Raw genomic sequence first — 12,322 nt, 5'->3', positions numbered from 1 at the left:
CCCTTGTATTACTCAGCTCACATAAATTCCCCTGTTCTTCTAGTCCCTTGTCTTTCTATTGAATCCTTTTTGTTTGGGTTTGTGTACTGAAATGTTAAGAGGGGGAGTTTTTATTATGGGTTTTCTTGAATCTTAATTTGTTTTGGTGGGTTTTTTTTAAGTTGTACAGCCTTGGTTGTGGCTCTTTAAATAAAGCTCTGAGTATGTATTATTAGAAATCCCTTTTTAAACTGAACTCTTAACTTTCCACCCCTGCTGGCCTTAGTTAAGATTTTCAAGGAAGGTTCCTCAATCATGTGATTAATCTTCAGAAACAGGAAATTTTGGCTCTGTGCTATTTCTCAGTGTATTTACTTCAGAGGTTTATAAAAGGAACTTGAAATTGCACAGTAAGTGTGTTTATAATTACTTTTAGCTGATTTAATAATCCTCAACATTTGGTGACGGTACAGATTACAACTTCACAAATACAGTACATTACCTGTAGCATCCAGATGAAGATATCAGAGGTGTAGGAAATTACTTGGGATTGTATTTATCCTCAGTAGTGCACTAATCCAGCCTCTGACTGAGGCTGGATCTTTCAGCGTCTTTGTCTGCATTTATCCCATTATGCAGTGGAAACATGTGCATGAATGATAAAGAACTTCTTCATGTTGAAAAGGTTGCTGGGCCACATGTACACCATCAAATCCTGGTGCAGCAGTTGTAAAGCACCTGGTGTGGTAATGCTGTTAGGAGAATTTTTAAGCCAATAGATATTTTTTATATCAATATCTACAATGTGCCAAAGCTAATACCACTTCCTGCTGCTGGCAGCTCTTTATGTCTCAGCTCCCGATCTAGCAACCTTTTACTCACCTGAGGAGCATTTAATCATGCAGGTAGTTCTGTTGATCTCAGTAATGGGTCCAAGTTGATCTCAGTGGGCCTACTTGCATGAGTCAGGGATCCTCGTGTGGGTAAAGGTTTGCAGGGTCAAGCTTGTATTTAAATGTCACCAGTGAAAACAATACTAGAGAAATGCAGCTTTTAAGTCCCCTGGCAGGGTTTTTCTGCACCTTTGAAGCTTGGATTGTTATAAGAATAAATGTCAAACAATTTCCTTGGGAGTAATTTGAGGTTGAACTTGTGATTCTGAGTCTCCACTTGTTTACATGTCAAATTGTGTGCTGACAGACTCCTGCCCACATATTGTTGCTTGCGGGATCAGGACATTAACGTATTAACATACAAACCCTCTGCTGAAAACACAGGCTCTGGGGTGAAATATGGCAATGGTGCAATAACACAGACACTATACAGCGGTTTAGGACAGAAAACGACAAATCTACCGGATATAATTGAATCTAAGTACAGTGGGGAATTTTAGAACTAAAGTATTTTCATGGCGTTCTGATTAGTTTTTCTTTTTCAGTTTTCTATTTCACAGCAATGGTTTTGTGACCAGATTTCAACTGACTCGTTATTTCAAGACCTATGATTTGAGACACCTGGTGATCTTTAAAAATTGTTAGTCCTTGATCCCACCGAAGATGATTAAGGTATGTCTACACTGCAGCTGGGAGTGAGGCTCCAGCCTGGACAGACAGACTTGCCCTAGTGGACCTCGACCTAACATGCTAAAAATATGAACGTGGATGGACATTGTGTCTTGGGTTGCGACTCGGGCTCTCCAGAGAGCCCAGGCTGCCCCGTCCACGCTGCTATTTTTAGTGTTCTTGCTCAAGCTCCACCAGTACGGATCTGTCTACCTGGGCTGGGCGGCTTGCTCCAGCTGCAGTGCAGATACACCCATAGGGCTCAGTCCTGCGTGGCGTTGAGCCCTGTGCCGGAGGCCTTCAGCAAGTTGCAGGATTCACCGTTGTGCATTTTGAACCTTCAACCTATCAGGCAGGTAGCAGAATAGCTATTTTCTAGCCAGGCTCCTTTGCTTGCTCTGATGCCCTATAAGTTAACAGCCTACCCAAGCATCTGGTTTGTCAGCAAATGGAACGAGTGGTGCGGAAAGCTAATGCGTGCATTTGCATTCTGTAGGCATCCATTGTGATAACGTATGCGCACAGGGCCGCTGGGGACCAAACTGCTCCATCTCTTGTCACTGTGAGAACGGGGGATCCTGTTCGCCGGAGGATGGGACTTGCGAGTGTGCGCCAGGATATAGAGGACTCATGTGCCAGAGAAGTAAGGCTTACCATTTCTGCGGTGGGAGAGGCGCTTCCGGAGCGAAGCAAAGCTAAAGAGGAAGAAAGAGAGGCCCAGAAAAGGCCTGTGATAATGAGGGGAAGAGCTCTCATAGTGCTCCTGCCTCATGTATCCATTTGCCCATTAGGGACTGCCCAGGCCACAAGAATGATTGTAGCATGGTAATTCAGTTCCTGGAGGGCGGAGCTCTCGAGAGAATTCCAGATTTTGCATTATTTTGGCTCCAAAATGGGTCTAGAGAATAAAAAAGGAATCCACAGCGCAAGATATTCTTGTTTAATAAGTTGTTTAGATGTAGGCAGAACCTGAATGCACAGCCCTAATAGCCAGTCCCCCATTGTCCTTCTCAAGAGCCTCATTGACATAGTCTCAATTGGGGGGGGAAGGAAGGGGGCAGTAGTCACCACTTTACAATGCTTTATCTGGCATTCCATAGCCAGTAGGAAGGGGACATTTATTGCTGGAAAGGAGCAACCTCTGTGGGTACAGAACTCAGGAAGGTTTGGGGCAGAAAGGAATTAAATGTTGCGCCAGGGCAACTGTAGGATGCTCTATATTGGGATTCAGTGAAAGAGTACAGGCTGCACACAAACAGAAGTGGGAGAGAGGGAGGAGGCTTTTGCGCTTATTTTTATTATTGTGCCTGAGTGTCACATGAGGTCCAGTGAACAAATGTAGCAGACTCTGGAAGTAGAGATCACAGTCTGTTCAGCACAATGATAAATGGGGGTCAGATTGGGCCTGTTCTATACTGAAGAGTGGCTCGTCATTGGCTATCAAAATAATGTGGCAACATCGTGTCAATGCCGAAGTTAGTTTCAAGATCCTGCAATCTAGAAAAAGAAACACAGCAGGCTAGATACCAACCTGGAATAGCTGCAGTCTCCTGCTGCATACTAAAACGTGCCAAGGAGATAAAATCTTTTCATTTGCCTTATCTAGAAAGCCACTTCTCTTCCCCTCTACCCCACATTTGACACGTAGTACCTCTTCAGATGTATATGGAGGCCACACACCACTTTCTTGCTGTCTAAAGAGAGATGCATTCACCTTTATTAATTGTTTACTGCAGCACCCCTTCACACCCACTGTCCAACCCCAAATCACATGCCCCCTCTGATTTTACAGGCAACACTTGCCTCCAGCACACACTCATTTCTAAAAATAATTTGTAGCCGCCAGTTTTTATTTAAAGCCCTTACAGTGATTACCTCTGGCACTGCTGGAGTTAATGGCCTATAAGCATTTTCATTAAAATCCCCTCTTTCCGGGTGCTTCAGCATATCTGTGCAGCTGTAAAACTCCTCTCCCAGACTGGCACATGGCACTCAAATCTTCAGGAAATTGTATTACAAGTTTGAAGCCCTAAGAGTGCAAAAGCAAAGGAAGTTAATAGTTTCTGGCCTTCCTGAGCTGAAAAACAGCTTAGTTTTATCAGCTGAAGGCATGGAGGCCATAAGGGGCAAATCCTGTCCCCAGAGCACAGCTCCAGTAATGAGGCTGTGCCCTGACAAGATCCACTCAGTACTTGTGGGAGGAGGAATTCTTCCCCAAGCTCACAAGCTTCTGAAACCCCCCTTCTGTGGTGGAATGGCTAGAAGATCCAGCTCTCTCCCACGCTGACCCTACAATTCCCGGGGCTCCGGCGTGCAGGGAGCCCCTAAAGAGTACTGTTCTGCAGCTGCAGGAGGGTTTGGCCTCCCTAAGCATGTTCTCAGAATCCTCCCCATTCCCCTTCAGGAAATTCAGAGTGAGGGATGGAATCCAAGGCTTAAAGGGCAATTTTGCAAAAGTGGTACCTTCTTACTCAGCTGGTTTGCTTTTGGTGTGTATTCAGAATAACTTCACTGACAAAAAGATTGGACAGTTGTTAGCCTTGCAGATCCATCTGGGAGAGTGATTTGGATTGTTTTATGGCTAGTGTCTCATCAACAGAATTATCAGCTAGGCCTCAACTGCAGAATCTGTAGTAACATAAGGACCTTGATCCCACAGTGAATTTATGGAGCTGGCAGAGAAGTCATCATTTGACTATAAAACTGAGCCAGTGGGGAATCTCATGAGTAAAAAAGGGGAAACACGATGTAATTTTTACGTTTTTCTTACTGCAATTTAAACTGAGTGTGTCTGCCTGTTGCAGGGTTTTCCATAACCCATGTGCTTAAGAACAACAATGCAGGTTTAGAAAAGACACTTAGCCCTAATTCTGTTTTTATTCATTTGTGTGCAAATCATACAGTGTGTTTGACTTAAGTTTTAAACAAGTTAAGCACGTAATGTCTTGACTAATTTATATAGGTGTCTCTTGTGATTGCCCCCATGCAAATGGGGCAATCTTGCATGTAGCTACCATAATTGCCCTTTTACTTTCACAGTTAGCCTGTGTTGGGTGCTGCCACTGCAATTGCATGCACAAATTAGATGCCTAGTTGCGCATGTGTTCTGCATCTAATTTATTTAGTAATCAGGCACTTAATGTGTAATCTGGGTGTAAATACAGTAACTCCTCACTTAACGTTGTAGTTATGTTCCTGAAAAATGCGACTTTAAGCGAAATGATGTTAAGTGAATCCAATTTCCCCATAAGAATTAATGTAAATAGGAGGGGTTAGGTGCCAGGGAATTTTTTTTCACCAGACAAAAGACTATATACATACACACACACACACACACACACACACACACACACACAGAGTATAAGTTTTAAACAAACCATTTAATACTGATACACAGCGATGATGATTGTGAAGCTTGGTTGAGGTGGTGGAGTCGGAGGGTGGGATATTTCCCAGGGAATGCCTTGCTGCTAAATGATGAACTAGCAATTGGCTGAGCCCTCAAGGGTTAACTCGTTGTTAATGTAGCCTCACGCTCTACAAGGCAGCACAAATGGAGGGAGGGGAGACAGCATTGGCAGACAGAAACACACACCCTGTGTGTGAGAGAGAGATGCGCATTGCTCCTTTAAGTATGCTGACCCCACTCTTAAGTACAGTGCCTTTTTAAGGTAATCAGCAAGCTAAGATGCAGCTGCTGCCAGGAAGCTCCCTCCATCCTGAGCCCTGTTGTGTCCCTCCTGCTCTATGGAGATGGGGTAAGCAGGGTGCAGGAGCAGGGGGGAGGGAGACACCCTGACACTAGCCCCCCTCTTCCCTCCCACCCACCCACCCACCCCCCACACAGCAAGCAGGAGGCTCTGGAGACCAGCTCTGAGGCAGAGGGCAGGAGCAGCACACAGCACTGGGGGGAAGGACAGCTGAACTGCTGGCAATTGATAGCCTGCTGGGTGGCTGCTGCACAGGGAATTTAGGGGAGCAGGGAGCTGATGAGGGGCTGCCAGTCCACCCTGATTCCAAGCCCCCACCAGCTCGCTCCAACGGGCTGCTCTTCCTGCAAGCCGTGGACAAAGCAGGCGGCTGCCAAACGATGTTATAAGGGAGCATTGCACAACTTTAAACAAGCAAGTTCCCTAATTGATCAGCAACGAAACAGGGTTAACCAGGACGACCTTAAGTGAGGAGTTACTGTAACTGAAGGCAATTTCTAATATATTTTATCTGATATTTTTAGAAATTAAATGAAGCTGTTTGCCTTAGGTTATGGGACAGGCCAAGAGCCCTTATAAAACGGATTAAGGGAGAAGGTTCTGATCTTAAAGTCTGTGAGAAGACATCTGAACTCCAGTGACTACTTGATCTTGTTCTTGCTTTAGTTTGTTCACCTGGCTTTTATGGGCATCATTGCAGTCAAGCATGTCCCCCGTGTGTGCACAGCGGCGGGCCTTGTCACCATGTCACTGGACGTTGTGATTGTTTGCCTGGATTCTTTGGCTCACTCTGCAACCAAGGTACTGATCCCAAGATACTCTCATGCCTACTTTTTCCTACATTTATATGCAAGTGACTCTGCAGCAAGAACTCTTACAGACTGCTTTCAAGTTATCTGCTTTGTTTTTCAATCTCAGCAGTTTAGATCACAAGAAACTGTTTTACTTCACAGGCAAAATGCAAATGGGTACTTAGTCATCTTTTTGTAAATATGTTGTACTCTGACATGCATAAATAAAACAGCTCTGCAGCTCAGCATTTAAGCGCATATAAAATGTGACACGATCTGTAAATAAGTCTGCTGTTCAACCATATCATTTTCCTTCTGTTAATCCTAGTGTATCCTAAAGGTATATGATGACACTTTCTAGTACACTTTTTAAACATAAGAGGCACACATCAGTTAATATAAAGACCAACGTACTGAAAATTGGGTTCTTAAATCTAAATATAGGGCCAGATAATTCACGCGACCCTTCTTCGCAGTGAACAGCACCTGGCTCCGTGAATGGTGGCATTGAAATCAGGTATTACTGAACACAAGTAAGGGAGACAGGAAATTTGTTCCAGAGGCACTTAAATAAAAGTGGCTTGATTTTTCAGAAGTGCAGAGTGACCCCAGCTCCCATTAAAGTCGACCTCTGAGCACCTTTACAAATCCAGCCACTCTTATTTAGCTGCCTAATTTAGGCACCGATGTTTGAAAATGTTGGCCTCAATTTCTTAGTTGTATCCTACACCACCTGCAAAGTCACTGCCATGTTGTGCTGGCCTTGGTTTATTGCCTGCTTCTATGAGTATTTTCTACATATAGATTTAATAGAGATTACTCTTAATGGCTACTGCTCTGGTTAAGTTGCAGGCCTTGTAAAAAATTGAACTAACACTTTAATTACCTTTCAGTGAGTTACAAATTACAGACATTACTTATGCAAAATATTACAAACAGATTAAATATAACTGTTTTCTTTTCCCTGTGCTCTATATTCAGCTAACCAGCGTGCCAGTTGATGTATTAGAACAAACATACTTCAGTGAATTTGTCTGTTTTTTGTGAAAAGTTAGCCAAATTTCAAAGTGTAGAGCTGGGCTAATTAGCTGGTTAAGAAAACTCTTTTATTTTTGCTGAGCTGTTGAGTACTTCTGGATTTACTTTGAAATGTTGACCTATCCAGCAGAATCACTTTAAAATATTAATGTCCCAATTAAAATCCAGTTGTGTTGCAGTTTGTCCTAATGAGTTATCATGTAACTTTATATTTCTAAAAAAAAGAATGATATTTATCACATATTATCACTCTGCATTGACCCTTTTCCAGCTATCAGAGCATTTTTCCATGGTAGCATATACCTACAGTATACTCTGTAACATCAGAAATTCCATGTATTGACACAGTTTTTGCTTAGAATTCTAAGCAGCAAGCAACTGAGCAGCTGTTTTTATAAATATTTTTCATCATCATGTAGCAAATTGGATTGATGATACATTACGGCTGCCAGAACACACCTGACATCTCAGTGGGACTCTTAGTCCCACTTCAGAGCTTTTATGACTAATTAACATCACCATCAGGGTTGTTCTACCCACACAATACTTGCATATAGAAGCATTAGTAGTCCTTATTTCAGAGCTGTGTTTAAAAATATCTTGAAGCTAATAATAAATGTTTGTTTGGTGCTAAGCACGGGAAAGGAGAGTTGTCATATTAGATCATAACCAGGTTTCCAAGCCTAAGAAGAGCAACCATGTTTGCAAAATAATTCTTCTACTCTTTCTCCGTTAACATCCTCTAGCACATCATACTAGTGTCTGAGCTGGAGGAAAGACAAGCAGATGCTCTCACAACCCCATCGCTAGCCTCTGTCTCCTGTAACCCGAAGTTTCACCTGTGTGATGGCTAGCCCGTTGCCTGTGTCAGCGTCAGAATTAGTATCACAAATCTATTCTCAGGCATTAGTGTTCCATATTGCAGAATAAATCAACTACATTTTTAAGTCAGCTTTTTGAGAACTTATTTAATTTAAAAAAATTCAGCTCTCATTTAAGTGGTGCTATCTATTTCCATCTTAAAGATGCAATAAAAATATTGAATTGAAGTACTAGGAATAGAGCATGGAATGGAATATTGGGACAGAACACAGGCTGACAGAGCCTTTTAGTTCTTTCTGTGGCTTGCTGGTTTTTCTAACTTTTTTCTTCTTCTTTGTTCCGTGTAGTTTTATCTCTTTTCATTTAGAGGACTATTCTGTTTGGTACATAATTTGAAAGTCAGCTTTATCCTTCTTGGAGATAAGTCTGTAGCTAGACTATACGCTATTGTCCTCTTCACCATTCTTAGGTTTCTGTGTAGTAAGGGTAGAGGATGGTATACTGTATAAGAGCAAATGAATCACAGCTCAGGATTTCAATCTGCAACTGATTCACATTCAGAATAGATTGAGGTCATCTGCAGTGAATGCATATAAGAAAGCGAGAATAGTTGAAATGGTAAAATAGTTGAATAATTCAGAGAAGGGCCTTTTTGGACATCATTGTTATTTACAAGGATAGAAGTCCAGTTCTGTTTGTTACATTCTTCACAGAGATGGACTGTGTGTTTTATCTCGTTTTGAAAAGACATCTGTTTTTGTCAAGGAGCACAGCTAATAAGAACCCAACAATTCATTCATTGTGGAGAATAAGACAAATACTGAGTAAAGCTTTCCATCAATTTTAATGTTAAAGATTTTCTATAATTTTGTAAGAGGTTAAAGACATACCTATCTATTCATTTTTATATTTCTTTGCCTGCACTGCAGAGAAAAATCAGACATAGCTTTTTCCCCATCTTCTTGAGTAAACTGCGCTAGGTGAACCTATAGGAATAGTTTGCTTTGTTTTAAATTGTAGTATACCTCTTTTAATAAAGCACATACAGGCATATCTAAGACTTTTGTTGTGATCCATTGATAAACATGGTTATTTTTTATGATTTTATCATAATGGTAAAACTTAGCTTACAGTGATGGCTGCGCTTGTAGATAGCTAGATAGATAGATGCTGACTGAAATAAGCCTGAATTTTCAGCAGTAGCACTTGTGCTTCCTTGTGGCAGATGTCTTTCTCCAGGCTTACATGGTGCAAATATTCAGGCTTTCTTGGCTTATCATGCCTTTCTGTTATCCTCCTAGGGCCTGATTCTGCAAGGTGCTGAGGGTCCCAACTCCCATTGACTTTGCTGAGAGTTGGGAAGCTCAGGGGAGAGTTTCAGAAGTGCCTAAAGGATTTAGAAGCACAAGTTCTGTCTCTCTCTCCTCATGACTTCATGGGATCAGACCCCCAAGCGAAGTGAAACTGGCTATTGCATAGCCACTACTGTCATGTTGAGATTTGCAGGATTTAATGCAGTGTTATTGTCACATCTCTTATATCCTGAAAATAATTTGACATTTCTTCACACGTATGTGCTTAGTTGTACAGCTCGTGATCTTGTAAAGGGAGATTGTATATTATAGGCAAACTCCCTGCTGGTTTGTAGGCTGCTGTGCATCCCAATATGAGAGACTTACACTCTATGCATTAATGACTTCAGATGCACAGGTTGTGTACCTTTCCACTGAAGACATCAGTGCCAGGTTAAAAAGAAATGTTTTCAGTTCCCCATAATATGTATCACATCAATGGGATTCTCATTCTTGGGCCAGGGAGGCAGAGCACAGATAATTGGGGTGTCAGTAACGTCCAGTGCTCTGCCGAAAGATGTGCAGTGTTGTTCTTCAGTGTTCCAAAGATTTATTCACAGAAAACTTGCAGTAGTATGCAGAGCAGACAGATGCAGTTAGCTCCTCAGTGTAGCTTCCAGCTATATTCAGTCCACATTCCTGGATCTCAACGTGAATAAGTCTAGCCTTCTTGAGACTATTTTGCTAGGAGATCCCACCATTAGGACATTTTTTCTCTGGTATTTAGCATAAATTATTCCTTTCCTTAATTTAATCCCAATGATTGTAGAATCAAATAAAGGTAGGGCTAGAAAGGACTTCAAGAGGTCCTCCCATGCTGAAGCAGGACCAAGTATACTGAGATTGTTCTTGACAGATGTATGTCTGGTTATAATCCCTTGTGCCATTTCAACAGTCCCATTCCTTCTTTGGAGTTTTCTTCCCTCTGTAGGCATCATTTGGCCAAGTCCTTAAATCAGTCCTTATGATCCCTCAATTATGTCTCTGAATTCCTTCAATTTGTTGCTCTTTCTGGTATTGCGGTGCCTGCAGCTGATTGGTCTACCCGCTCCCTTTCTTTAATTTCTTTGTTATTGTAATCTTAGGTGTTACTGGTAACCACCTTTTCAATCAGAAATACGGGTTTTGAGGTGCCTGTGTTACGAGAACATGTTTTATATCCAGAATGTTGCCAGCCAAAATGGACTTGGTTAGCTTCTTCCTTTTAGGGTTGGTTTACTCAAAGAGTTGTCCCTGTTTGACTTGCACCCTTTCTAGGACAGGTGAATATCATTATTACTTTTAACCAGTCATCACTAGACATTAAGTCATATTATTTCCTAACACTTGTGCCTTGTGTTTCTCCAGTGTGTGCCGGTGGAAGGTATGGGAAGAACTGTGCTGAGGTCTGTCAGTGTACAAACAACGGCACATGCAATCCTATTGATGGAACCTGTCAGTGTTTTCCGGGGTGGATTGGGAAAGACTGCTCTCAGAGTAAGCAAAATTTTGGTTTTTACATCTCTTATTTTAAGTTTATTTGAGTTTGAAGTGCTCTAAAGTTAAGGACAAAAATGATATTTCCAGGGAAATCCCTAAAGTGTTCTAGCAGCCAGTGCTTTATTCTCTTTATAGCTTATTTCTTTTAATTAATCTGTTAGCTTTGGCTTGAATTAGCATCTGCATTTGGAATTTACATGGACAGTTACTAGCTCCTATGATTGCATAGCAAGGTCACAAGCTCTTCTCAGTAAAGAAAGATCCATGCTCCCTTTTAATTTCTAGTTGAATTCCATTTTTAATCACTTTCTTTCACCTATTACATGAGAATTTATTAGCCAATAAATGTTTTCAGGTACCAGGCCCACACAGTTGAGAAATTCCGAAGATGTTATATTCCTATTAAATGTAATTTAATTGTAAAAGGCAATGTGGGTTTGAAGGGATGCATGGCTTCTTGCTGAAAATTGCCCAGGTAGAAAATTGACATTTGCTGATCCCAAAGTGTCATTTCCTGAACATGTTCCTTAATTGAAGACAGATCACAGTGGGAAGCAATATCCTATCATTCTGAAATGTTACTTCATATTCAGGATACAACTAGCATATTAGACAGCATTCAGAATAAAATATATTAAACTTTGTGTGATAAAGTATGAATCGGATGAAAACAGATGGCTGTAATTTTGCTTTTATTGTGTGTCTTCCACAGGCAGAATATTGCTGTCACTCAAAAAATAAAAAAGGTTGTAAACTCCATGGATTGTTCATTATATTTAACCATGTAATCGGGAAATGACAGTTAGTGTCTGTTAACCTTGGGGAAAAAAATGGTTTTTTTGCTTGCTGAGTGGGGCCTGATGGTTTCTTCAGGGTTAGAAAATGTGAAAGTTACCAATATGAACTTGGCATTCTAGTTGGTGTAGTTCTAGGGCTGTCTGCTGCAATCATTGAAGTCAATAGGTGAACTCTTCCACAAAGAAATGGGATCAGACCGCTCAAACACCGAGAGTTACTTGGGGCAGCTGAGAGGCGGAGCTGCAAAGGAGACGGTTGTGGCTCCTGGATCCCAAAGCCAGTTCCAAAGCAGCTGGAGAAGCGTGCAAGTCTCCTCCCACAAAGGCAATGTAGCCAGATGGGCACTTCTGCTGGGTTCTGGTGTGAATACCTTGCACCAGATCCACCCCTAACTTGCGCCTTGTGAATTCAGTGATCTTTTCTGTGGTTTAAGTCATCTTTCCTGTATATCCTGGCCACCAACTTAGGCAGGTCTTTATTTACCTTCCAGGCTGATGCCAGTGGAATTTCATGGGCTGGCTAGCACACACAGATTTTTGTACAACATATGTGGCAGCATGGCTAACTCCACAAACCCTAACACAGCCGTTGTATCCCTCTCTCACAAACTGAGCGCCCACAACACTCCCATATCAGGCAGCATGGAAATGTTCACCACTGCTATGAATGTTCAGCTTGCCTGTGAACTATTTCTTGCCTTATAAATTCATGTCTTCAGTATGAAGCAATGGAAAGGGACTTGTTTTTTTCTTGGAAAGGCAGCAAAAATACAGGTGTTATGCTGAAGGGTT

At 41.8% G+C, this 12,322-nt stretch overlaps 1 protein-coding gene across 4 annotated transcripts in view; it reads left to right on the top strand.

Moving 5' to 3' along the window:
- The window catches only part of MEGF11 (multiple EGF like domains 11), a 376,622-nt gene that overhangs the window by 307,811 nt on the left and 56,489 nt on the right, over positions 1 to 12,322 (top strand). For all 4 annotated transcript variants that reach the window (XM_074966585.1, XM_074966582.1, XM_074966584.1 and 1 more), the window contains 3 exons: positions 2,038 to 2,184; positions 5,918 to 6,052; positions 10,602 to 10,730. In XM_074966585.1, the coding sequence (XP_074822686.1) occupies positions 2,038 to 2,184; positions 5,918 to 6,052; positions 10,602 to 10,730 (411 nt within the window). The remainder of the gene's footprint in view (positions 1 to 2,037; positions 2,185 to 5,917; positions 6,053 to 10,601; positions 10,731 to 12,322) is intronic.

This window comes from Natator depressus, chromosome 10 (genome assembly GCF_965152275.1).
Source record: "Natator depressus isolate rNatDep1 chromosome 10, rNatDep2.hap1, whole genome shotgun sequence".
Lineage (NCBI taxonomy): Eukaryota > Metazoa > Chordata > Testudines > Cheloniidae > Natator > Natator depressus.
This window is presented reverse-complemented; position numbering and strand designations above follow the sequence as displayed.